At 42.3% G+C, this 26721-nt stretch overlaps 2 protein-coding genes across 12 annotated transcripts in view; one reads left to right on the top strand and one right to left on the bottom strand.

Moving 5' to 3' along the window:
- The first annotated feature begins 410 nt into the window (after positions 1 to 410).
- Positions 411 to 17752, top strand: ptpn23a (protein tyrosine phosphatase, non-receptor type 23, a). Of its 4 annotated transcripts, none has more exons than XM_026184329.2 (25): positions 411 to 647; positions 2635 to 2709; positions 3483 to 3610; positions 4108 to 4184; positions 5579 to 5628; positions 5718 to 5849; positions 5942 to 6022; positions 6109 to 6240; positions 6337 to 6384; positions 7697 to 7753; positions 8003 to 8061; positions 8146 to 8225; positions 9296 to 9410; positions 9523 to 9588; positions 9814 to 9959; positions 10497 to 10814; positions 11298 to 11452; positions 11553 to 11884; positions 12053 to 14573; positions 14781 to 14965; positions 15070 to 15174; positions 15401 to 15539; positions 15860 to 15973; positions 16302 to 16331; positions 16435 to 17752. In XM_026184329.2, exons 1-24 carry the CDS (start codon positions 564 to 566, stop codon positions 16326 to 16328), a joined length of 5226 nt encoding a protein of 1741 aa, XP_026040114.2. In that variant the 5' UTR covers positions 411 to 563; the 3' UTR covers positions 16329 to 16331; positions 16435 to 17752. The 4 variants fall into 4 exon arrangements, with proteins under 4 accessions (XP_026040114.2, XP_026040115.2, XP_026040113.2 ...); XM_026184330.2 differs by having other exon boundaries at positions 16302 to 16351; positions 16435 to 16566; XM_026184328.2 differs by lacking the exon at positions 16302 to 16331.
- Positions 17753 to 17754: 2 nt separating this feature from the next.
- scap (SREBF chaperone) overlaps positions 17755 to 26721 on the bottom strand; it is a 34095-nt gene continuing 25128 nt past the window's right edge. For 7 of the 8 annotated variants that reach the window (XM_080308114.1, XM_080308115.1, XM_080308117.1 and 4 more), the window contains 9 exons: positions 25589 to 25790; positions 24906 to 25021; positions 23804 to 24347; positions 23627 to 23712; positions 23154 to 23236; positions 22734 to 22900; positions 22463 to 22543; positions 22085 to 22291; positions 17755 to 21699 (listed from right to left, as the gene is read on the bottom strand). In XM_080308114.1, coding sequence (XP_080164240.1) covers positions 21454 to 21699; positions 22085 to 22291; positions 22463 to 22543; positions 22734 to 22900; positions 23154 to 23236; positions 23627 to 23712; positions 23804 to 24347; positions 24906 to 25021; positions 25589 to 25790 — 1732 coding nt within the window. In that variant the 3' untranslated portion in view covers positions 17755 to 21453. The remainder of the gene's footprint in view (positions 21700 to 22084; positions 22292 to 22462; positions 22544 to 22733; positions 22901 to 23153; positions 23237 to 23626; positions 23713 to 23803; positions 24348 to 24905; positions 25022 to 25588; positions 25791 to 26721) is intronic. The other variant, XM_026183807.2, reaches the window with a different exon arrangement.

A 26721-nucleotide genomic window follows, 5' to 3' on the forward strand; every position in this document is an offset into this window, starting at 1 on the left:
AATTAGTTTAAAGACATGAGTGTGCAGTTGTAGTTTTTAATTTACTGTAATAAATTAAAAACTAAGAAGTTAAAAACTATGACCACATTAACCAATTAGCTTTACATAATATAAATATATTATTAAAAAAAGATTTGATTTAGGTTAAAGTTTTAAAAGTATAACAAAAACATTTCACTCTTGCTATGGCGATTTGTATCTTTCTCATTTCTTCTGACACAAGAAAATCAATTATATTGGGTTCACTTTTTTCCTATAAAATATTTAGTTGTAAATGTTTTAAATTTGTGGCTGTATAATAAAATTATACGTTAGCTACTTTCCAGTGTGATTTATATCCTAAGTCTAGTTTCTTCAGGAACTACATTTCCCAGAAACGCTCACAAGCATATCGAAGGCCTACGTCACGTGTGTTTCCAGTTTCCGGTTGAAGTGTAAATGGATACATGACACAGTTGTTTGGGGGGGAAAAGCTATCTTCAGGAAAACCGTTAACGTCCACAAATTCGTCAGCGGGATTTTGACATCGCACCGACTGAGAGCTCCGTGTAGATTCGGCCGCGATGGAGGCGGTCCCCCGGATGCCGATGATCTGGCTGGATCTGAAAGAGGCTGGGGAGTTCCAGTTCAGCCCGTCCGTGAGGCAGGTGAGCTGGGTGGGGAGTGGAGCAACAGGGCTGAGGTCGAAAGTCAGTTAAACAAGGATTATGAACGAAGGGATAACCTTGTCAAGTGGATACCGCTAGTCATAACTCAAAGCAACAGTTGTCGCTACCTGTCGAGGGTAAAAGATTTTTCCAGAACGGGTAGCTGACGTGCTAGCAAAGGTCTGTGTCAGGCAAACCCCTCCTGCTCACTGCCTTTGTTTGCTAACGTTAGCAAGCTGCTTGCTAGCTGGTAATAAGCTAAAAACTCAAGTTGATATTTAGCTTTCAGCTAAGTGGCTAGCTTTGTAGGAATCGATCAAAATACTGCCAACGCGAAAGGCATATGTGAGTATTTCTAGGACTCCTACGCCTCGAGTCAGCCTTCCGACATGAGAATAATAAACAATGATCTCATTGTCACATGCACCTGAGCGAGCGGAGCAGTTTGTACTATTCAAACTATCAGCCTGCTTAATAATAAACACGGGTTTACATAAGCTTCTATAACGAAATACACAGGGAAAGTTGTCACTAAACCTGTGACGCTACTTCTTACCTTAACCGTAAGAAAGATGGGCTATCCTGTTATGTAGCGCATGTTAAAAACAAATAAAGGCATTTAAAAACAGAAACAAACAAAATTGTAGAGGACAAATATGGAAGATAATAACTCTTTAAAAAATAGGAAAAAAGAAAGAGTTTCGGGCCCTTTTTTTTTTTTGGTGCTTTCAAATCCATTCTGGGAGAAAACCTTGTTTATGTGAGCGTCCAAGCTTTATTTTTCCCATTGGGCGTTAGAAGAGCCTATTCCTGTATGGTGTCAAAAAGGGATTTCGCTCTTAGCTTGAAAAAAAGAAAATTAAATATTAACGGATTTTTTTTTAGGCCTGCTGCTTCCAAAACTCATCTGGGATATTTAAACTCCAGATCATTTGACTGCTTATTAAAGCTGGTATCATCTTTATCTGGTGACTCATTTGTCTTCCCTAACGTCTTTCTCGTGCACGTAAAAGGACTTTGTCCTCATGACTAAATACAATAATCAGAGGGGTTATATGGTTGGTTTGGTTTGTTTGTTAGCAAATCGTTATGGCACAGAGAACAAAATTGCACTTGTGGGATCATAGTTTCACAAATGTATTTCAGATTTATCTAAGCAAATTCGAGAGATGTTATCTTGATGTTTCCACAAAAATGTCACAAACTGATCTGGAGCCAGACATCCTTTTAGGTCCAAGGATTCAGTTCATACATGGTGTGGAGTATATTTTTAGCCACTGTGGAGGTGGAGATGCAGTTTCAGACTTTCTTATTAGTAATTCTTTTTGGTAATAGGAAGATTTATTTTGATTTAATTTAACGACAGAGTGTTTTCTTAAAAAATACTAAGAATGATTATTTTATTATTTTTATTGGCCTTAAAAGTGTAGCCTTTAAATAAGGGGTAGTCGATCAGAACAACATTATTTTAAAATGTATCTAAAATACCAACATTTTCTCTGTTTACCCCAAACTAATGCACAACAGCACATATTTGGCCTGAAGGAGTAACAACGTGACTGTGCCTGTCTTCTTGCTTTGTCATTGTGACCTTTCCATGATTGAATTAAAATTGAAACAAAAGCACTAGTAGAAGAATGAGTATCTGCAGGGCTGTTTACCTCCTGACCTGACAATTACGGTAGTAGCTTAAAGCTTATTGTAGTGCTTATGGGGGACAGTGTGAGTCCTGGCAAAGCATGATGGGAAGTCTTGAAGCTCCAAGAGTCTAAATGCTTGGCTTATGCTCAAGACTAAAGATTAACATAATGAGTTATGAGCCCCAGTTCAAAGACATTTGAATTTTTTTTTCTAAAGAATTTAACCCTCAGTATTAGAGATGATATTTTATTTCTTTATTAGGATTTAACCCTTCATTTAATTTGGTTTTTACCTGAGTTTCAGCAGCACATTCACCTACTTCTTGCTTCTGCTTCTTTTTCTCTAGTTCATCTTGAAGAACTATGGAGAGAATCCGGACAACTACAACGAACAGCTGAAGAAACTGGAGACGCTGCGGCAGGTGAGCACTGTGTCAAAGTATTCTCAGTCAGATTTCTGTGACTCGGACTTGTCCATCGTTATGTGGGTTGCTATTGAATATAGTGGAATTCACTTTTAGACATCTCCTTGTACCTGAAATTAAGTGTTCCCAACTTCCAGGCATAGTTCACATACGGCTATGAGTCCTTACTGGGATATTGCCGGGGTTATAGTGTTTGTTGCAGGACGCCGTGTTCTGTTGACAGTTCTTCTTTCCCACCATTGCTAAGTGCTTCTTCACAGGGGATCTTTTGATTATTGGGATTCTCTCTCTAACACTGCAAGGTGTATACTGTTCACTATAAAGCACCTTGAAAGGACTGTGTAAATAAAATTGTGATGAATAAACTTGGTTATCACGTAAAGTCATTAATATTTAACCTTAACACTCACAATCCCAACCAGATAGTAAAAGAAACCTCCATCCAGTGCATCACAACTACAAACTGTCTGTTTTGTGATGAGGTTAAGATCATCATGTATAGTCATATGTGTGCAGTTTTACATTAATAGTAGTATTTCCATGTGGACAGGGATTTTCAATACAAAACATTCTGATACAAGTTATCAATCATATCATAATGAGGCCTTTTGAAGTGTTGCCAAGGAAAATGATAAATTCTGAGCATTAAGCACTGAAACCCATTGTTACATAATTCATCGCTGGGCTGGGTCACAGCGTCTTTGCAAGAGTAATGATTTTTGTAGCTGATTAAACACAACAGAAACACAATGTTTGTGTCTGCTTCGCAGAGCGCAGTGAATGTGACGAGGGATTTCGAGGGATGCAGCACACTGAGGAAGTACTTTGGCCAGCTGCATTATCTGCAGAGCCGGGTGCCCATGGGAACCGGCCAGGAGGCTGCAGTACCCATCTCATGGTAATAACACACAGGAATCCACAGAAACTGTATGGAGTGTTTACACATACCCATCCAACTGCAGTCTGTACTGCTGAACACCAGAGAAGCTTATTTTAGAGACACACTCACTGCAGCTTGCTCGTAGAGAGCAGTGTCAGCACACTGGCTTAGTTGCTGAATGTTGGGATGTGGATAGAATGAATGAACTGACATTAGGCGTGCGAACCTGTACTGCTAAATTCTAATTTAGACTTAATTCAACTGCATTTAATTAATGCAGTCCTTCAGTGTTTTTTCTGTAGTGTCTATGAATGGGTTTGAGAGTAACGCAATTTCTATTCTGTGTATGTCCTGTACATGTGGCAGAATTGACAAATAAAGTTGACTTGACTTGACTTGACTTGACTTGAATACAGTGTCATTCTAATACTATGGTTTAGAAATCAATAATATATGATATTGTTCAGGCATTTGATTCTCTTTAAAAATACTTTTCTATTTTCTTTGGAAAACAGGACTGAAATTTTCTCTGGAAAAACAGTCACCCATGATGACATCAGCTATGAGCAAGCCTGCATCCTGTACAATCTGGGTGAGTCACTTAGAGTCAATAATAGTAATAAACTGTAACAGTTAAACGCATCTGAACATGTCAGTTTAAAAAAACAAAACAAAAAATGAAAAACATGAAAGCAATTGATTGGAACGTCCGATGCTGTCTTGCTCAGTACTGTAGTATTTGTTAAATTATATTTTAATCAGATGGAGCTTCATCCATGAGGGTGTTTGTTATTAAGGGAAAAGAAATCCAAAGCTACATGGCCCTGTGGGAAAAAGTGATTACCCCCAATACATAATAACTTAGCACCAACAACTACAATTTAGCGTTTGCAATAACTCACAATGAGTCTTTTACAACACTGTCGAAGCATCTTTGGAGAATTGTTGTAATTCAGACACATTGGAGGGTTTTCAAGCATGAAGTGCCTTTTCAATGTCGTGCCACAACATCACAGTCAGATTCAGGTCAGGACTTTGACTAGGCCACTCCAAAGTCTTCATTTTGGTTTTTCTTTCAAGTCATTCAGAAACAAACTTGCTGATATGTTTTGGATCATTGTCCTGCTGCAAAAGCCAAGTGCGCTTCAGCTAGAGGTCACAAACAGATGGCTTGACATTCTCCTTCAGGATTTTTTGGTAGACAGCAGAATTCATTATATTTTTTGTCTGCTCCACTTTGTCAGGCAGGGCCTACTTAAGTGATGTCTTGACTGAGAACAGGTGTGGCAGGCGAAACTCAGCTTTCCAAAGAGTTGGGAGTTCGCCTTGTAATCGGAAGGTTGCCGGTTCGAGCCCCCGCTTGGACAGTCTCGGTCGTTGTGTCCTTGGGCAAGACACTTCACCCGTTGCCTACTGGTGGTGGTCAGAGGGCCCGGTGGCGCCAGTGTTCGGCAGCCTCGCCTCTGTCAGTGCGCCCCAGGGTGGCTGTGGCTACAATGTAGCTTGCCATCACCAGTGTGTCAATGTGTGTGTGAATGGGTGGATGACAGGATGTGTAAAGCGCTTTGGGGTCCTTAGGGACTAGTAAAGCGCTATACAAATACAGGCCATTTACCATTTTAATTTATGTCATAACATAATAACTTAATAATAAACACCTTCATTTAGAAACTGCATTTTGTGTTTACTTGTGTTAGCTTTGACTTGTGTTATTTCAGAATTCTATGGTTGACACAAACAATCGCTTTTTCTTCAGGGTGTTGGAGATTTTCAGAAGTTAATGTTAAATATGTACATGAAACCCCTCAGTACCATATTGTATATGCTGTAGGGGCATGCCACTATTGAGCGTGTCACACAAATCACTTCCTTTAAAGAACAATGCGGAGAAATTCAGATAATTTTCAGCTTAAATGCCAATTATTTACTGAATGTGAACAACAAAACCTACAAATTCCACCAAACTTATCTGTGGATTGTCTGCAGGGGCCTTGCACTCCATGTTGGGAGCCATGGACAACAGGGTATCTGAGGAGGTAAGAGAGACACATACATGGGCGCAGAGTAATTCTGGCCATTTTGTTTGCTCACACAGTCCCACTGACTCTTTCTGTTTCATTTTTAGGGGATGAAGGTGTCCTGCACTCATTTCCAGTGCTCAGCAGGAGCCTTCTCCTACCTGAGAGACCATTTCAGCCACAACTTCAGTGTGGATATGAGCCACCAGATTCTGAACCTCAACATCAACCTTATGCTGGTAGATTACACACCTACATGCGCATGCATAGATTAAAATACACACACACACACAAAACAAATGAGTGTCCTTAACCTTGGTCCCTCTCGCAGGGCCAGGCTCAGGAATGTCTTCTGGAGAAGTCCATGTTGGACAACAGGAAGAGTTTCCTGGTTGCTCGCATAAGTGCTCAGGTTGACTTCTTACCATTAAATATGAATCATATAGTCATCATTAATTTTAATATTAAATGCTAATAACTGCGGCCCTGTTGCTACAGGTGGTGGATTACTACAAAGAAGCGTGCAGGGCTCTGGAGAACTCGGAGACGGCTTCCATGCTGGGAAAGATCCAGAAAGACTGGAAGAAACTGGTTCAGATGAAGATTTATTACTTTGCTTCTATCGCGCATGTGAGTGTTTATGGGGCAAATTAGTTCCCTACATGTATGCACTTGTTTGTGTGTGCTGAGTTTGGTCTCAGTAATTGCTTTCGCTTCTCTCAACAGCTTCATATGGGAAAACAGGCAGAGGAGCAGCAGAAGTATGGAGAACGGGTAGGACCAACACACAGATGCATTATTTATTTTCCACTGTCAGGGTGCTGTGGTTTATATTTGTGCAGTCATATTTTGCTGCATTGCTACTGATATGATTAAAAATCCCACGAGAGGAATTAGTGCTGATATAATTTTAAAATTTTCCCATTTTCTAATGTTATTAATACATTTAATTGTCTAACAGTTCAACTGAAATAAAGACAAACAAGTATTTTTTCTTTAACTAGATTAGAAAGGGTATTTTTGTCTTATAATCTCTACTAATGCACATGTATTGCTCAAATTGAGGGTTTCCAGCTGATCATTTTCCTTACAGCCACATCAACATAGTGAGTCCGCTGTGGTCTGATCTTTCGCCTAAGTTGGTTTTTCCTGGTTAGCACACGTATGGAAGCCCACCTGGTGCTGCAAATCTTTGAGTGGCGAGCTGGTTCAGTGGTTAGCAATGTTGCCTGAACGCAGGAAGGTCCTGGGTTCATATCAAACGGGGCTTTTCTGTGTGGTGTTTTCCTGTTCACCATATGCCTGTATGAATTTCTTCTGAACACTGTGGCTTCCTCCCACATTCAACGAACTCTTATTTGGTTGTTGGTGATTTTAAAGTGGTTAAAGTGCACACAGCTCATAGTGCTTTGAGTGGCAAGAACTCTAAAAATGCCAGCTCGTCATCGCTTAAAAAACTGTTGTTTTGCATTTCTTGAAATACACTCTTTGACCTTTTTTTTTAACATGTCTGTATGCTGCGTATAAAGCTGGGCTAGTATGCAGCTGAACTAGCCTAACTGTAAAGACAGTGACGTGACATTTTTTTCCACTGTTCTCAGGAGGTAATAGGATATTCTTTATCTTAATCTTAGTAAGAATGTGAAAATGAGAAAATATCACACTATTAACAAACCAATACCTATGACTAACATTTGGTTTGTGGGGGTTGGTGGCGGCACATTAGAGCACAGTGGTTATGTTACCTCATAGATTTATTTATGTTTAAAAACAAATATGTAAGAATGAAGACTCTTCCTGTCTTACTGGCATCCTGCCACCAGGAACTAGTGACATTAGTGACATGTACCCTTTCCTGACATCCTGGGAAACTGGAAAGAAACTCTTTCCTTCTTGGTACTAATAAGGGAATAGTTTCTTTTAATCTGAATTAAACATGACGTTTGAGTGTCACAATGGTTAGTTTTATTTTAAATTTTAGAGGTAAAACTGTTTCAGTTAGTTTGACCAGTTTCTTAGTTAGTTTTGTTGAGTCATGTTTATTTTTCTGTCGGTTAAATGGCTTAAATGCTCATTTTCCCCACAGTTGGCTTACCTGCAGAGCTCCTTGGACAAACTCAATGAAGCCGTCAAACTAGCAAAGGTACTACTTCTCTCTACCTTCCCGGCAATCCATGCTTAGGTCGTTTTAGTGTGACTTGAACTTTCTTTGAACTGTTTTCACACTTGAACTTCAAATGTTTTTGGGAGAATCAAATTTTCTGAAGTTGTCTTTGCAGACATGCATCATACAGATGCATAGACCTCCTATTACTGGAAACACACTCTGTGATTTAGAAAAAAGATGTTCAATCACTCGTTCTGAATTCTCCTTTTATCCTACTACAACCAGGGACAACCTGACAGCGTGCAAGAGGCCCTGAAGTTCACCATGGATGTTATCGGTGGAAAGTGAGCAAAAACTCTTAGTTAACAGTTACGGCCACTTCATGATCATCAGCGGTTTTTGAGCTTTTTTTTTCTTTGACCTTGCAGGTTTAACTCTGCCAAAAAGGACAATGATTTCATTTATCATGAGACTGTTCCGTCTCTGGAGACTCTAGCCTCTGTAAAAGGTAACAGGAAGCATCAGTATGTTTCGCTCAGTCAGTACATGCAAAGCTGGTTTTGCATATAGGGTGTTGCAAATATGTATACACTGTGTATGAATATGTTTTTGTATATCTTCCTTCATTTTTATCCTGGTGTCGTGCCTTTGTTTTCTGTTTTCCTTGGATATAATTATTTTAATCATCAAGTTTCACTAAGTAAAATTCATGGATTTTAATGTATATGTAGTTTCTAAAGTAGTTTTGCATGTCATGTTATGCTTGGCCAACAGTAATGCACAGTCAAAGCTAATATTAGCCAGTTTTTATATTTAAATGCAAAAGTTGACAACCATTTATTCTAGATTAGGCCCTTTTTGAGAAATAAGCCGTCAATTAATTGAATTATGTTCAGTTCAGTTCAATTTTATTTATATAGCACAAATTCACAAACGGTCATCTCAGGGTGCTCTTATTGTAGGGAGAAGATCCCACAATTTTAGAAAGAAACTTCAACAATTAGAAAACCCCCTATGGGGGGAAAACTCGCCGGAAGTAACCTCCAGCAGAACCAATCATCTGCTGCGACCAGTTTGAGGTGATAGGAAAGAGCAGAAAGCAGAGAGAGACAGAATGAAAGTTTAATAACTACTAATGACTAAATGCAATAAAGTGATGTTTTGAGGGCAGAACATGATTCTCTGTTTTGAAACAGACCAGTGGCCAAGCAGTTTTTTTCAAATTACGTTGGGGTATCAGTCTACTTTATTGACTGATTAAACTGCTTTTTCTTGGTTGGTTAATTTTCCCATAACCAAAGTAAGTGATTTACTCTGTCATAATACTGCAGACATTCTTAAATATTCAGATTTGAGATGTTACCAAAGATTTTTTTTTTGTGAATATTTTTATTTCATTAAGACAAACTTATGTTTGTTGAATCAAGTTGCCCCACGTTTGGGATGTAAGAGTAAAATTAGGTACAAGTGATGCTAAAAAGTAAAATGACAGTAGTCTCTTCTTTTGAATGCATTTGGTTACATGCTCTCCTTTTATGCTCATCTGCGCTTTTACATAAATGTTTTTTGTCTTTCTAGGTGCTCCTCTGGTGAAAGCTCTGCCGGTCAATCCCACCGACCCGACTGTCACTGGACCAGACCTTTTTGCCAAACTGGTGCCCATGGCTGCCCACGAAGCCTCTTCTTTGTACAGGTAGGCTCCCTCTGTGGATGTCAAGTTCATCCTAGAAATGGGAAAATATCCGCAATCATATTTTAGTACGTTATTCATCTTCATTTTTATATCTTATGTATTTTTTTTTCAGTGAAGAAAAGGCCAAGCTGTTGAGGGATGTGATGGCTAAGATTGAAAGCAAGAATGAAACACTAGAGTGAGTATGATGTGTCATTAATTTTGCATTCAAGTGGTAAACGAACTAAGGCTTACTCAATATCTCTCTTTCCCCCAGTTGAATTTTAAATAAGAACCAATCTTGGTACAGCAAAACTTTTAATCTATACCCACATTAAATACTAAAGTACTTAAAATACTAGGGTTTTGTTTTAAAGATTCTGTTGCAGTATTAGGTAACTGTTATTGCCTCCTCCTTCTACAGGCAGTTCATGGACTCTCTAGGCTTGGAGCCAGAGTCTGTAGACAACCTCGATATGTACAACCACCTTCCTCCAGTCCTGATGGAGAAGTGCGCTGCCCTCAGCGTCCGTCCTGACACTGTCAAGAGCCTCATTCAGTCCATGCAAGGTGAGTGCCACAGGCAAGCACAGCAGACCTAACAATTGCAGTTGCTATCTTTTATTATGAGAGTGCACAGAGGTTACACAGTGAAGACGCAAAACCCTCGAATTTCAACAGCTGGAATTGTTTTTCCCAGCTACAGCAGCTGGTGCTCAATAATTTAATCAAACACTTTGATTTAGAAAAGCTACATTCTTATGAAACAGTTGTCTCCTAATTGAAGCAATTGAGTGAGTAGGTCATCCGATGACAAACAGCGAAATTGTGGGTCATTATTAATAATTTGCTGTCCCTACAGCAAATTATTTAAGTGAAAGCTCTTCATTAAATCCAAAGCTGAATTGAAGATTATTTCATGTCACAACATTAAAATATTGCTGACCTTTAACTGTCCTAGCGAGTGGTGTGTGTCCATAATAGTTTGCACAAATATGCATGTACAAAATTAAGCATGCATGATCTCTTGATAACTAAAAGCCACATTTCCCCCCCCCCCAAATTTTTGCAATATTTTCATGACTATTCATGTCCTCTCCTGCACAGTGCTCTCTGGTGTCTTTACTGATGTGGAGTCTTCACTGAAAGAGATCAGAGATGTGCTAGAGGTGGATGAAGCAGGTGAGCGAGCCCTCCAGGAAGTTGGTGGCCCTGCTGTGGGTGAGTTGCACCCAGCTGCCCAGGGCCAGGCTCTGGCTGAAATCCGCAGAGACCTTGAGAAGTATATGGAGGCTCATGAGAAGGCCAGTTTTACCAACACGGAGCTCCACCGGGCCATGAACCTGCACATCAGCAATCTGCGTCTGTTGGGGGGGCCACTGGATAGTCTGAGAGAAGCCCTGCCACGGCCACAGCTGAGTGAAGGTGAGGGCTTTTTGATAATGAGAGGTTACTGTAATTTTGCAAGGTTTAGTAGAGCAGATAAAGTCATTAGGGTCATTTAAAGTCACCCAAGATTTTCTGCTCTTCAAAGTTAAAAAGTTTAGATAATTACTATAAATATGAAACCTAGTTGTATATTACTTTTATTGTAGCATTACAGTCAGGGCTGCGCATTAATGAATAATGGAAAGTCTTAAGATTTAGGTCAAATGACAAAATCCAGTATATGTTTTAATATGTTTTAGTAGCTAATTTTTTTTATTAGTTTAAATCAGTAAGCCAGCTGACTGTCCAGTAACTAAGGAATTATTTTCTCTTAAAAAAAATGCCGGAAAATAGTGAGCAATGTCTTATTTGATACCCTACAGCTTAATTGTTTATTTTTTAACTGGTCAAACTGTGAATATGATTTTGTTTGAGTTGTGAATATAAACACATACGGTACATGCACCTGTGTCTGTGCAGAGGAAGTAGCAGGTCTGCAGTGCATGAAGCGGATCCTGGGAAAGGTGCAGGAGATGAGGGAACAGAGAAGCTCTTTGGAAAAACAGCTACGTGACCTCATCCAGCAGGATGACATCACATCCACCCTCGTCACTACGGAGCGAGCAGACATGAAGGTGTTTGGCAAAACACATTTGCAACCACGTTACACTGTTATTTGTTTAAGTTGCTAAATAAATGCTGTCGTGAGAGACTTAATAACTTGTGTCTCTCCAGCACATATTTGAGGAGCAGCTGAAGAAGTACGAACAAGTAAAGGTATACATCGACCAGAACCTCGCAGCGCAGGAAAACATCTTGAAGGCTTTAACCGAAGCCAATGTTCAATACGCTTCTGTTCGGAAAAGCCTGACCCAGACTGAGCAGCAGTGGAACACAACTATCCAGGGACTGGTGGGCTCATATGAAGCCTACGAGGACCTGATGAAGAAATCACAGGAGGGAAAAGAGTTCTACGATGACCTGGAAGCTAAAGCATCACGTCTACTGGAGAGGGCAAAGGCCCTGTGTCAGACCAGGGCAGAGGAAAGGAAGCCCATACTCGAAAAGTAAGGAAGACATTAGAATAATATTTTAAAGCTTTTTGAGTACTTTAATTATAGTCAACAAATCACTAGTACTTCATGTAGTAGTAACTTATAACTACTTGTAAAAGACAAATGCTATCCACATTTGTGATTTTTCATGCTGTCCTCTTTGTGTTGGCCGTTCCTCAGAGAGACCCAGAAAAAGCCACCAGCGAGGCCGACGGCAGCTAAGCCGTCCCTTAAGCCAAAGGATGTTGACTCCACCTCTTCTGGCCTAGAGGATCCAGAACTGGCCCAGATCAATGCGGCCATCTTGGCCTTGGGAGGTGACCTGCCTGAGGATCTCCGCAGCCTGCCTCCTGATATTCCTTCCATCCCTCGCACTGCAGCACATCTGCCGGGTCCTGATGCCTACATGCAACCTGGTGCTAACTTGGGTGGCACCTCTCTGCCTTGGCCGGCTGCTTCAGCTGCTGGTCTTCCATGCTTCCCTGCTAACCTGCCACCTCCAGAACTCCTGGCACGGATTGCTCAGTTTCCTACTGCAGGGACTCATGCAGCACAGGGACCCCTGCCACGTGGGCCCCTACCACAGATGACTCCACAGAGGCCTCCACAAATGCCACCCCAGGCAGGGCTCCCTAGCTATCGGCCTCCCCCTCCTCAAGCTCCCCAACCTGGCCATGTTGCCCCTGTCCCTGTTCGACCTTCAACCACCACGGTGGACAGCATCCAGGCACCTATACCCAGCTACACCCCCACACAACACCACCCTGTCCCACCTGCAGCCTCAGCTGGTTACACTGTGCCTCCACAGATAGGGGCATACCCCCAGTTTGTTCCCCAACCGACAGGTCCCATTCCGGGTATAGGCCAGACTCCCCAGTCCCAACAGCAGAAGCATCCACAGCAGTACCCCCAGCCAATTGGACAACCACTCCCTCAGGGGTACCAGCCTGGACCAAGGGCTGTTCCTGGCTCTCATCCTCTTCAAAACCAACAAACCTACCCACATCCATATATGCCCCAACAGCCTGGTGTTCCTCCCCAGTACCAGCAGGCATTTCCAGGTCAGCTACAGTCACAACAAAATGGCTTTCAGGCGAAGCCTCCAAGAGGCCAAGGCTACCAGACTCCACAGGGCTATATTCAACACCCTCAAATGATGCCAGGCTCCATGCCAAGGCCACCTCAGATTACACACCCACCAGGACCCCCATCTTCTCAAGCAGCCCCCCCTGTATCTCAACCCTACCCACCCCATTCCAACCAACAGATGCCCCAAGCACTCCCTCATCAACACATGCTACCACAGCACCAACAGGTCTCCATGCCCCCCGGTGCCCAGCAGATACCGCCTCACCCACAGATGCAAATACCAGGTGGTCCCAGAGCACCAGCACCCCCCACAAGTCAGCCGATGCCTCCGGTTTCACAAAACTACATGCCCTCAACGAGCCAACCCATTCACTCTGCAATGCACCCACAGATGCCTCCTGTTTCACAACCCCATATGGTTCCTGGTCCTCAGGGCCACTTGCCAAGGGGGCCTATGCCTCAAATGCCCTCCAATACACTACCCCCACAGCACCACCATCACCCTGGACAGCCTCCCATGCCAAATATGCCGCAGCAGCCCATGCGGATGCCCAACCAACCCCAATCTCAGCTGCCTCATCCTGGGGGCGTATGCTACCCTGGAGCAGCGCCAATGATGCCTCAGCAGCCTCTGGCACCACAGCCTGCTGCTCCGCAACAACCTCAGGCTCCTCTTTCTATGACACATCCACAGCCTTCAGCTATGTATTCTCCAGCTCCAGGACCTAATGTACCTTCAAGTGCCCCACAGCCACCCACTGCCATAGGCCCACATGGTATACATGCCCCACCTACTCAGCACATGATTCAGCCCACTCCTGGAGGCCCTATAGTATCACAGCCACCCAACAGTATCCCACCTTCCCCTTCACCTTCTCCCTCCCCTGCACCCTCTCCAGGTCCGTCTTCTCTAGGTCTGAACCCTCAGCAGAGGCCCGCTTCAACCCCGACTCCTGGAGGCACAGCCCAATCGACTCTTCCCTCTCCCTCTGCTGTTTCTTCCTCCACTTCACTGTTTGAACGACAGAACTCAAGCACAGATGACCTCCTGTCCTCAAGTCCAGAGAGCCAACCGGGAGGCACCAAGGCCCCCACTAATGTTCTCCAACCCACCAAAGCTGACCCTCAGGATGGGGAGCGTAGAAAGAAAAGTTCCCAGGGAGTTCTCTTGATCCAGGGTGACCCATACCAAGCCCCAGAGCGTGTCGCCCGCCTTCACAGTGAACTAGAACGTTACAGAGCCCAAGTAGATTCCCTGGAGAACCCCTCAGAGAATGAGGGAGGGCTTTCTGTGCTGGATGCCCGCTGGAAAGAGCTACAGGACCAGCAGGAGAAAGATGCTCGCCAGCTTTCCATTGCTATTGCCCGCTGCTACACCATGAAGAACCGTCATCAGGACGTAATGCCCTATGACATAAACCGTGTGGTGCTACAGTCAGGGAAAGATGACTACATTAACGCTAGCTATGTGGAAGACCTGTCACCATACTGCCCACGCCTTATTGCCACGCAGGCTCCGCTCACCGGCACAGCAGCAGATTTCTGGCTGATGGTGTATGAGCAGAAAGTGTCACTGATTGTTATGCTGGTTTCGGAGCAGGAGCTGGAAAAGGTACAGAGTTTAGTTTGCACAGTGGAAGTATATAATCTGTACATTACTATTTTTCAGTAGTGTGTAAAAATGTTTTTTACAAGAGAACTTAAAGTTTTTTGTGTTTGTTTTTTGTTTTTTTTGTTTTCTCAAATAAATTAAGCTACACATCATTAAATTAATTTACTTTGTTGTTTGTGTGTTTAACATCTTTCCATATCCTCACAGGGAAAGGTTTGGCGTTACTTCCCAACGGAGCGTGGCCAGCAACTCTCTCAGGGACCAATAACACTCAGCCTAACAACACAGAAGATGACACCAACACACGTGGAGCGCATGATCAGTCTGCAGTACCGTGACCAAAGCCTAAAGCGGACTGTTGTCCATCTCCAGTTTACTTCCTGGCCAGAGCTGTAAGTCATCTCTTTATATTAAAAACTGTAGATAAAGACTTTTCTTAGTCAGCCTGGCAGTGCAACGTAAGTACATCAAATATTATTTCTTCATATCCCATTAGGGGCCTTCCTGATAGCAAGAGCAATCTTCTGCGGTTCATCCAAGAGGTTCATGGACACTACTTTCACCAGAGACCCTTACATACACCTGTTGTTGTGCACTGCAGGTGAGCGTATTTCTGTGGCTGTCCATTCCATTTACATACAGGGAATTTCTTCAATGCATGTAAATGCTCCTGGCCCTCCGGGTCATAGCCTTCAAGTGTAGACAACACATAACACACGTGTACTGTTTTTGCATCCTGCTGATAAAAGACCAACTAAGTTTTGATCCTTGTTATTCATTTTAGCATCTCAGTTGTTGTTAATCAGTCTGTACACTTTTTGTCTCAGCTCGGGTGTTGGACGCACTGGCGCCTTCTGTCTGCTGTATGCAGCTGTTCAGGAGCTGGAGGCAGGAAATGGGATCCCAGACCTTCCACTGCTGGTGAAGAAGATGAGACAACAGAGGAAGAACATGCTACAGGAGAAGGTAAGAAAGAGATGGGACTCTGATGTTGTGTTTAGGATTGATCTTTGTTGTCGCAGGTTTAAAGTTGCAATACGCAAAAATGTACATATAGACAACAGAAAAAGCTGATTGTACATTTCAAGGAGTTTAAAACCTAAATTTTAATTAAGCATTATGAAATAAATGAAGAGTTGCACAGAACACTTTGCAAAGTGCTGCTCAAAAATCCTAAATGTAGAAATATGTGACTATGCTGACAAAGTACATCATGAATCAGGCACTGCTGATGAATAGCTCTTCATATAGTACACACTTTATATCATCTTTCGGTCTGCCTCCAGCTCCACCTGAAGTTTTGCTATGAGGCTGTTTTGAAGCACGCCGAGCAGGTTCTTCAGCGCCACGGCATCACGACCGCCACCTGCAGCAAGAACACCAACTCTGCAGCCACAAAGGTTTGTCATTCTTCTTATACTGTCCTTTCAAATAAGTTCAACTGGTTAGTGGCTCACAAAGCACCATAAAGGGAAAGATATGTTGCTGCTGATTAATAATCCTTTGAAAAACCATAGCCACGCAGCTTGTAGGTGACAGAATGTCACATACATATATTTACTGGAGCCAATTTTGTTCAGTGTTGTGAGCTATGCAGTCAAAACTTTACTCACCTCTATTGTAGATTTCTAGACATGGACTTCTGAAATGGTTCTTAAAACAAATCCCTAGCATCTCACATCTAATTGCACAACTTTAATCTGACTGTAACCCTCTAATTGTTTACAGTTTTGCACTCCTGATTGTTCCCAATGAATTGTGAGTTCTGGTTAGTTGAGGTACTGAAGGTATTTGTTTTTTTTTTCTCCGCATCACTTCTTTCATTTGTATTTCTTAAACACCTCTCTCTGTTTTTCTGAAGCCTTACCCGAGACAGGAATCTCAGCAGGATATTGTCCTCGGCGGTGACATGCCCATCAGCTCCATTCAAGCCACCATCGCTAAACTAAGCATCCGGCCTCCAAGTACCACAGATGCAGGCATGGAGGCTGAGGAGCAGGTCGGCCCTCTCTTACCTGCTCTTGACTCACTGGGGGACATCCAGCAGCTCCAGGATCTCTGTCCTGCCACAGATCCACAGCCCCCATCCTCCTTAAGCCCGCCTCTCACTTCGCCCACTGCCTCTCCTCCACCACCCAACGGGCTTGATGCCGTTTCCCCTTCTTCTCTGCCAGCACCCAACCATCAGCCAGTCCCAGAGGCTCCGCCCAGTGTTCCTCCTGCTTCCTCTGCACCGGCTCCTTCATCTCTGGAACTCCTGGCCTCGCTGACGCCTGAAGCCTTCTCCATGGACGGGGTGGGTCGAGGGAAACAGCGGGTGACTAAACAAAGCTTTCTGCAGCCGGCAGAAGGCCAGGGTCTCCACGGAACTCGAGGGGACGAAGGAGACGACCCGCTCAGTAGCCTGGATCCCCTCTGGAGCCTCAGCAAGCGTTGAGATGAAACTATAGATTTCTGCTTTTCACCCACTCTACCACCAGGTGTCAGTGATGGCCTATAGCGCTTTCTAATCCTGCTTTAAAAAGAAGGAAAACAAAACAAATTGGCTTGGAGATATTTTAGTGGTTGATTACCAAGATGTGCCTAGTGGCAGATTGTAAGGGTTCAGTTTTGAAGATTGAAATGTGTACTTTGCACTGCTTTAGGGGTGTGAGGCTTGAAACTAAAAACACTTGCTTCTCCTTCAATCACTGATGGCTTCTGGGACCAGAACACTATGCACTCGTTGGTATTATCTTCATTCTTTGCTGCTTTTCTTTTTACGTGTGTGGTGGATGGAAGCATGTCTGCTCTTCCAGCACCAAACCTGCGCTCATCTTATAAAAAAAAAAAAATCCCAGCATGCACTCCACTTCACAGGCGCCTCACTGTTGGTCATCAAAGCATCGCCAAGGGTGTGACATCGCTTGGCCGCTCTGTGATTATTTAATGGCTGGAATAAAAGATGAAGTTGCAGGCATGTGGAGGCACTCCCAACTCAATCAGTGCGTACAGTTCAGTTTTTATGTTAACAGAGGAGCATACAAATCAGCACGTCTTAACAAGTTGATTATTTTTCTTTGTAACACTGTAAATATCTTAAACCTAGAATATTACAAAAATTGTCCTTCTGGAATTAAAAAAAAAGATACTAATCATTCATTATTGTAAAATCTGAAATAAATCCAGTAGACAGTCAACCTTTGTGGTATCAAAGCCTCTTTATTTGAAAATTAGTACAAAGTTTTGCGCTGTTACAAAATAGTAAACAAGTTACTACAGCCTGCGTAGATTGTAGCCAGCCAATGAGGGGAGAAGGCTGGAGTGGATGGGGGGGGAGGAAAACACCTGGGGATTACATTTGTTTATGTGCTGCGATGCTTTTTACAGCAATCTAAACAAAAAAAATATTAAGTAAGAAATGTTACACTGATTTGTATTTGCAGCTGGAGGAGGATCAAACAAGACCCACAACATCTCTGCCATTCATTGTGAGGATGCAGCTAAAGATTTATTTTAACCTAAATGATTAAAAAGGTCACTGCTGCATCCACAAATTCTTGATATGGTGCCGTGACGGCTGAAACGAGACGGAAAGGTATGAAGCGATCTAAAATTAAAGGCATAGTTCATCTTTATAAACAGAAACATTCAGAAAAAGCAGTGACTCAACTCAATCACCACACCAACCCACCTTCCTATCCTTCAGCTTTAAAAGAATAGTTTGACATTTTAGAAAATGTGTGTACGCGCTTACTGGCAGAGGAAACTGATGCTGCCACAAAGTTTTCGTTTGAGTAACACGGCACAAGTTCTCGTCTTTCTTATATATAATTTCTCGACCTTTTGACTTTGATATTTAGTAAACACTGTTAAAGGAAACTGTTTATGTGCAGATAAACTAAGGCATGAGAGAATCAGGGTCACATTTCTGAGGAACTGTGCCTGCAACACTACACTTGGCGATTTCTCACCGTTTTAGAAATGTAAGATTTCTGTTTTACAACACTAAAATATCCTCAGCATAGAGCCCCTGTGATCACAGAATAGCACAACGATAAAACGGCTGTTTTAGCTCTGACAATTTCTTTGAATATAGAGTGTAATTCCTTGACATCTCAGTGCTGCAGTTTTCAGACCAACTTCTCAGCAAGCAGAGTTAACTGGAGTTGCTAACCCAGTCACTGTGTACATTCGGCAGTATTTAACTCTGCAAGAAAGCAAATACAGGTTCCCAAAATATCAAACTTGAGCTTTAATTCACATTTCTAGAAAACACATGTGAAACTGAAATCTAAAAAAAAAAAACAAAACAAAACATTCCCCCATTTCTAAAGCTTTCAACTAAACAAAAACCACAAAGCTAATAAATCAACAGCCACAGCAGCAAGATCACATTACTGGCCTCTGTGATGGAGGTGCCATTTGTCTCAGAAGTTGAAATGTGAATACTGATGCTACAGTTGGAAAAATAAAAATAAAAATTAAAAAAAAAAAAAAAAAAAAAAAGAAAAATCATACGATAATCATCAGCTTGTTTCTGGAAAAGAAACTCTGGTCGCTGCATCCGAGAGGAACAAGCGCTGCAGTCTATATGTCACGTGCGTGTTTAACAGCGCTGCAGGTGTGAACTTTAAGTCCAGTTACATCCGACTCTTCTGCATACAAGCTGAAATTGCAAAAACAAAGTGCCTAAAAATGTGTGTGAGCTTGTACATCAGAGGGTTAGAGATGAAAGGAGTTAGTGTTGTGACCGCAGGGATCAGGTGCAGGTCTTTTAACGGATTTTCTGAGACGACATTCAGGACATACAGATAGAAACAACAGATGACAACTGGGAGAAAATACATTCTGGACATTGTGGATGTTGTTGGCATCAGAGAAAAATCTTTAACCTGCAGGATTGCATTCTTTCTACCCAGAGTAAAAAAGTGAAGTTCAGGCACAGACTCAAAAACGAGGGGGTTAAATGTTGAAAAATGCATTGCTTTCATAAATACTTGGCTTGTTGAGTTTAAGAATTTAACAGTTTCAGTATTGACAGGATTTTCACCTTGTGTGCAGAATAAGTACAAAAGGCTCTTCACTCGATGTTCAGACAGAAGCTTCATATTATACACACTACAAAACAATGATTGACATGCATTGCTTTTGTCTGGTTTCTTAAGGCGTCTAGCAAGTGTTTGAAAACATTCATACCTGACAGAGAGCAACCGTATGACTAATAGTGGAAAAACTGACTGAAAATACTATTGACATTTCCTGTTTAGTCCAATTAAAAAGACTTAATTAAAAAATGTGTGATATAATACTGCGTGTGTTTCAGGAAAAGATTATCTGAACAGTGTCACATGTGTCAGGTCCAAATTTTGAAAAGGTTATATCTCAAACCCATTCCTGATGTGAAAAATCCAACATCAATACTGCAAACTGTTTTAAAATGTACTAGTATTATGCAAAATTAGGGACAGGATGCATTCACTGTTACCTTCCTTCAGATTTTTACCAACTGGTCGCTGAAAAAAAAGAAAAAAAAAAAAGAAAGAAAAGAAGAACAGGTTTCAGGACAAACTCTGCTTAAGCGTGCATCAACAACATACCAAAAACTAAAAATATACACACAGTATATCTAACGTGATCCAAGTAGTCGACAAGGTTGTGTCACCCTTTGTGGCTTGAATTAAAGATTGTGGATTAAAAATGATATCAGGTGACCAAGTTATAGCTAAATGGTGATTAAAAAAACAAAACAAAAAAAACTCTAAAGCACAGAATGCATTTATATTAAAAAAACAAAACAAAAAAAACAAAAAAAAAAACAAAAACAAAACAAAAAAAAAAAAAAACGCAACGTCATCCATCCAAAATTCAAGCTATTTGAAAAATGGAGGTAGCCTGATGAAGGTGTAACACACTGGGGAAAAGCAGCCCCTCATACAGCATCAGTAACCCCAGAGTCAGAGGCCGAGGATGGGGTAAAGGAGGAACCCTTTCTGCCTCCCTGCGGCCTCCAAATCTACAAACACACGTGTTTCCACCTCAGTGTTACAAACAACCAAAAGCCCAGTGCTGCCAAACAAATAAACACCTTCTTACATTTAAGTCACCTTTTCCACATTATTATGGTCTTATTTAAAAGTTGTGATTAGTCATTCATATACAAACTGTTACTCAAAAAGGGAAAAAAAAAAAAAAAGTATCGCTAATAAATAATAAATGTAGACATAAAAACAGCCCCCTCTGGAGGTTTAGTTTATACAGTAATCATTGGTTCTCCCTCACACAAACGCACACATAACCAATCAACTTTTGTTCTCAGCAGTTTTACTATAAAAAGGGTCTAAACTCATTCAATCAATCTCTCACACACACACACACACACACACACACACACACACACACACACGCTCAATTCATCCCCGCAGGCGATGGACCTGTCGAGCTCTCTGTGGCTGCACTTCGCTGTTGAGCGCACGGCACAGCAGGAATATTAAAAAGAAAGAAAACAAAAAAAAAGAGGAGCTCTATGGTCCTCCTCTCTGGGTGGGTGGGGTCACAAGCCTCCCCCCGCCCTGTGTGAGCAGCATAGAGGGCAGATCTGCAAAAACAAATGTGCGTGCACAAAAAGCACAAACTCAGAACTGGCGAGCTCCCTTCAAGTGAGAAAAATCCAACCTTAACCAAACTCGTGACCTTCCGTAACGTCAGCAAGATGGCTCTGATAAAACGCAGTAGGTTCAACGGCCAGTTTTTCCTCATGATATTCAGACTTTAAAACACCTCCCTGTTAAAACAGATAGTCTTGTATCTAATGATCGCACATCATCCAAACGCCAGAAGCAACGAAACAAAGCAAAAACTGGATCCTTTGACTGTTCCCACTGATAGCTGCCAGCCCTTCTCAGTCCAGTTTCTCCAACACCGAGGGAACGTAGACCAAGCTGAGCTCGCTGCCAAAGTCGCAAACGATGGCGGCGTTGTCCAGCACCAGCAGCTGCCGGACACCCTGACCGTCGCTACTCTGACCCAGGTACACCGTCTGCAGCAGGTCGCCGAAATTCAGGTCCCAGAAGGAGACGCAGCCCTGCCCCCCCGTCACCAGCAGAGACTCTGAGATCACACCCAGACTGGCCCCGCAACCCACCTCCTGGTGGGAAGAAAAGAGAAGCTGATAACAGACTGCTGTGTAACGCATTTTAAGGGCTCCAACTACTGTTTGTATTCTTGAGAAATTAAGCTTATCATGTAAAGGATTAGAAATCAGGACATTTTTGGAAAGCTTTTTGTGATGACTAAGGAGAGTTTCTTTAGTCTCTGTCAGATATAGAGACACAGCCGAGTACTATCACACTGAATATGGCCAGTTGGGTATGCAAACAGGAGCCAGTTAAAGGGAGCTAAACAGTTGGAATTTTGGAGTTACAGGGAATTACACTGTTGAAAAAATAATAATTGCAAAACACCTGTCTGATGCCAGGTTAGGCTTTAGAGAGTTAAAGAAATAAAGACGTGAAGGAGACTGAGCACAGTACCTGCTGTATTGAGTACAGCTTGATTCCAGTGCTGCGGTCCCAGATACAGATGAGGTCATCCAGTCCTGAGCTGATGACACAAGAGGTTGTACACACCAGCGAGGTGACATCACCACAGTGACCGTAAACATGGCTGACTCGGCTCCCTGTCAGGACATCCCACAAGCAGATGGCGCCGTCCTGCCCACCGCTTGCTAGAACCATCGTCTGAGAGGAAAAAGTTTGTAATTGAGAGTCTAATTTACTGTTTCATGAAACAACTTCGTGGTTTTACTTTGGTAATTCCTCTATTTTGACCCACGGTTTTTAGAGAAAATATTCACCAATGCCTCCGTTATCACAATATGAAATGTTACGAGACGCGGGGATATTGCTGACCTGGTCTAAGTAGATGGCTGTAATCCCTCCAGAGTGACCTTGCAGGGTAAAGAGGCAGCAAGAGTCCTCCAGTCGATAAACCTAAACAGCACACGCAGATAAGGATGATCTATTAAAAGCACTATCACAAAGACTGCTTTTGGAGTTTGCTCATATTTTTTATTTTATTTTTTTTTTACTGCCAGTAAGATCCATTCTATTGAGTTTAATGAGAAATCAAAACAATATTTGTTGTACTTGAAATAAAAAGGACAGAGTGCAGGTCTGTTACCCGGACTGTGTGGTCTTGGCTGCCAGTGACGACTCTGCCGGCAGCTGCACGAAGCACCGTGATCGGCTTTTGGTGAGCACACTGTACGGAGCGTGTGAGCTGGCAGCTGATCACATCCTCACTGCTGTAACAGGGAGACTGAGGCATGCTGCTTCGCCCAGGGGGACCTGGAGGGAAAAATTATTTACGTGAGGAAGAGGGGGAAAAACAAAAAACAAAAAAGGAAAAAAAAAACCCCCCACAAAACTAGAAAAACCCTCCACTTAGGTTTACCTCATCTCATTTTCTTTTTAAATTAAAAAACAAACAAAAAAAACAAAAAAACAAAACAAAAAAAAACAAAAAACTCATACTGTACATTTTTCACCAATTAAAAATTTAACTCATACAACACTGATGCAGAAACATTTCAAGCCTCACCTCTGTACTGCAGCAGACCCAGAGGTTTGTTCATCTCAACAGTGAAGAAATCCAAGGACCCATTCAGCCTAGCTGCCACAATTCTGGGAAGGAAGAGACACTCCGAATAAAGAACAGCCACGCATAGTAGCCACAAGTAGGATGACACACTTTTGAATCTCTGTCAGTGTGCCCAAGGGCAGCTGTGGCTACAATGTAGCTGCCATCACCAGTGTGTGAATGTGTGTGTGAATGGGTGGATGACTGAATGTAGTGTAAAGCGCTTTGGGGTCCATAGGGACTAAGTAAAGCGCTATACAAATATAGGCCATTTACAATTTACAGCATACATCTGATGTGTTACAATCTAATGTTATAGAAGCAAGTAACATCTTTTAAGAGGTTGGAAAATTACATAAAATAAAATAAATTAGTGTGCCATTAAAATGACCGAAAAATATTTTTTGCCGATTTAGAGCACGTATGTGTTTAACCTGTTGTTGAGAAAGGCCAGAGCTGTGATCCCAGAAACACCGTCTTCATTGCTGCAGCGTAGCCACCCTTCCACTGCATCCCACAGCTGTAACCAGATGCAATTGTACAGTGATTCTAAACACCAGCGGATCAAGAGTATGACTTTTTTCAGAGTGACATGTGAAATTTTTACAAACCTCCAGTTTGCCGCTGCTCCTCCCGGCAGCTATCAGATTTCCTCTGAGCTCCATGGCCCAGACAGAACTTTCCCAGTCTCCTGCCGCTTGCGCCCCAGCCATCGGGGATCTTTCTTGGATTACAGGTGTAGCTGCTTCCCCTAAGCTCGGACTCCTCTGGAGTTGAGCGCCTGATGGGGGCGAGGAGGAGGCTGAGGACGGAGAGGCGTAGGTAGATGGTGATGGGGGCTCGTGCTCCATGTAGGCACGCTCCACCAGTCCTCCAAAATCAAAGCCTGCTCTGGGTGCGGTGGACAGGTGGGAAGGGGGCTGGGAGGTGAAGTTGGTGTCAATGAGCGGGGTGAGATCGGGCTGGTCAATGAAAAGAGTGGGACGACTGGGCGTGGTGCGGCGTCTTACTGGGTAGAGCTCGTCCTCTGTCAGCCCGTCTCCATTAAACGAGATGTCTCGTTCAGGACTCAAACACTCTGATTCTTGAGCCCCGGTCATGCTGTCCCAGCCATTCCGGTGGTCCCAGCAGCCACTGCTGCTGCTCCGCCTCAGCCTGAGAAGGAGGAAAAAAACAAAACAAAACAAAACAAAAAAAATTAGCATGACTTGAAGAGATAAACTGACTTTACGTTTGCAGATTTACTGGCAAACATTAACACACAAAAGGTCTGATAGGCAAAAATAAATTGATAATCTAAAAACCACCCATGAATACCAGATTGTCCCTGCTCACTGCATATTCCAGATCATGACTACTACTTTCAGTTGTTTCCTTTAGTGGTCAGCACAGATGATCACCAGCCTCCATCTCACCCTATCCCAGCATCCTCTGTCATAGCAACCCTCTGAGTGTCCTTTCTCACTACATCCATGAACCTCTGTAGACTTCCTCTTCTGCCTGACATCTCCAACATATTCACTTTAATACAATCAATTTTCAGCCTCAAATTTCCTAAACTGACAGATTGTTTTTAAACTAAATTTTACTTAATGGAAAAAAAACCAAACAAAAACAAACAATTCCTAACAATGTAAAAGCAAATCTGGAAACATCTCACAGATCAATATGACATTGAAATGTTTTTAAAACAAGATATTAAGAGTGTCTCACCCATGATTTGGAATGACAGTCAAGCAGTCCCCAGTCTGTGCATCCCAAACCCGGATCTGTCCAGCCAGGCAGCAGCTAGCTAACAGCATCCCATCGCTAGCCAAACACTCGATATCCTACAGGACGGAAACATGGAGCAGGAAGCCGGTTTAAATAAGACTAAAGCGATCAGCCAAAAAAAGAAATTAATACACATTTATTAAATTCAGCATTTTTGTTTTAAATGGCCCACCCTGTACTGTAGTATAGTACTATGAGCAAGTGTGAGTGTACTCTTGGCTTAAACCTCAACACAGCACAAACACATTTCTGTATCTTTTAAAATCGCTATAAAGCATAGGAATCAGCTGTTTGTTTTACCCTTTTTTCAAATTGACATTTAATCTATATTTGCTAAGCAGATTTTATATAATTACAGTATCTGAGTCATTGCAACTGAACTCATTAACACTGGATTTATCTGCACCACAGATGAGATCTGGTCTTAAAATACATCTGAAATACAAATTAACTAACATTGTTAAAAAAAAAAAATAAAGACAAGGGAAAGAGGGAGTGTGCAAATAAATCTGACTAAATAAACAACACATGCTATTTTTTCTTTATATATGCACAGTGTTGCCTTTCTTATGAGTTTGTTTGGTGGACAAACAAAGACTGCGGCGTCTCCATCTTAGTCTCACCATACTGTGGCCCCTCAGCAGCAGTGGTGAGATCTCGCTGACAGGTGGTGAATAGCCGTAATCGTCACAGGGCAGGTCCCCTCGCCGCCGCCGCCCGTGAGGGACACCATTCTGACCGTAGTTTCGTGGGCAGAGAACGCGATACAGACAGAAGAGCAGCAGAACCAGCAGGACACCCGCAGCCAGGCCCAGAGCTGCCACCCTGGATCCAAAGACAACACAAAAGAGTCAGGAGTGCAGTGCCACCACACTACGACACATTTACCAGAAACAATCACACAGAAGCTGAACTTCTGTATATGCTCGTCAACTCCTTCACAAAATCTTTCAATGTACTGCACATTTGTTGTGTGTCATCTGTTCCATGAATTCACCCTTTTAATTGAAGCTCTAGATCTCTAACAGACTTTTTATCTCTCACAAAATACTGTGGAGATGCTGAGTTTCCTAAAATATTATCTGGACACTTTCACAGTCAGATGAGTAAATAGCCCAACTAGTGTATAAAGATCAAGCAGCAAAGTGAGAAACTGTTCATAACTGACAACAGATCTCGATGTTTACCTAAAACATTGTTCTGCAGCTGCACACTCACATGTTTATATAGTTTGTGTGTTGAACAAGTACAACTGTACAAATCTAACTCACAATATGTGGAACTGACCGCTTGGAAAAGAAAAACCATGAAACAGCGCATGTGCCAGCTCTTCTGTGGAATGTGGAGCTAATGTGATGATAACCTGGCAGAGGAGTGTTGACTTTCTCTGCTTAAAAAAAACAAACAAAAAACCTCACATCTGCATTGTGAAAGTAGAGCTTTAACCCTTTCCCCCATGAAGGGAACATTTTGACGGCCAGGATTTTTGGAAATGCAGCTGTATAGGGAAACAAACATCGCACAAACATCTGATGCACAGTCAGTAATCTTGTTCTACAAACAGGCCAATATGGGACAAACTCCTCAGTTCAGAAAAAGAGCTTTAAGGGTTACTACTACTACTACTACTACTTTCTGTGCTTATCTTTATTTTGCTAATGGCTACTTTTTTGGCCATTTGTTTTCCAATGAGTAAAATCCATCTAAAGTCCCTGACATCATTTAAACTCATGCAGAAACAAAAACAAGGCAGTCT

Source organism: Astatotilapia calliptera, chromosome 11 (genome assembly GCF_964374335.1).
Source record: "Astatotilapia calliptera chromosome 11, fAstCal68.1, whole genome shotgun sequence".
In the NCBI taxonomy this organism is placed as follows: domain Eukaryota; kingdom Metazoa; phylum Chordata; class Actinopteri; order Cichliformes; family Cichlidae; genus Astatotilapia; species Astatotilapia calliptera.

Excerpts from the sequence above, each read along its gene's own strand:
- ptpn23a (XM_026184328.2), top strand. The coding sequence starts at position 564 with ATGGAGGCGGTCCCCCGGATGCCGATGATCTGGCTGGATCTGAAAGAG. Across the intron at positions 11,885-12,052 it reads AGGAAGCCCATACTCGAAAA|AGAGACCCAGAAAAAGCCAC; the intron begins GTAAGGAAGACA and ends GCCGTTCCTCAG. Across the intron at positions 14,966-15,069 it reads TTTACTTCCTGGCCAGAGCT|GGGCCTTCCTGATAGCAAGA; the intron begins GTAAGTCATCTC and ends ATATCCCATTAG.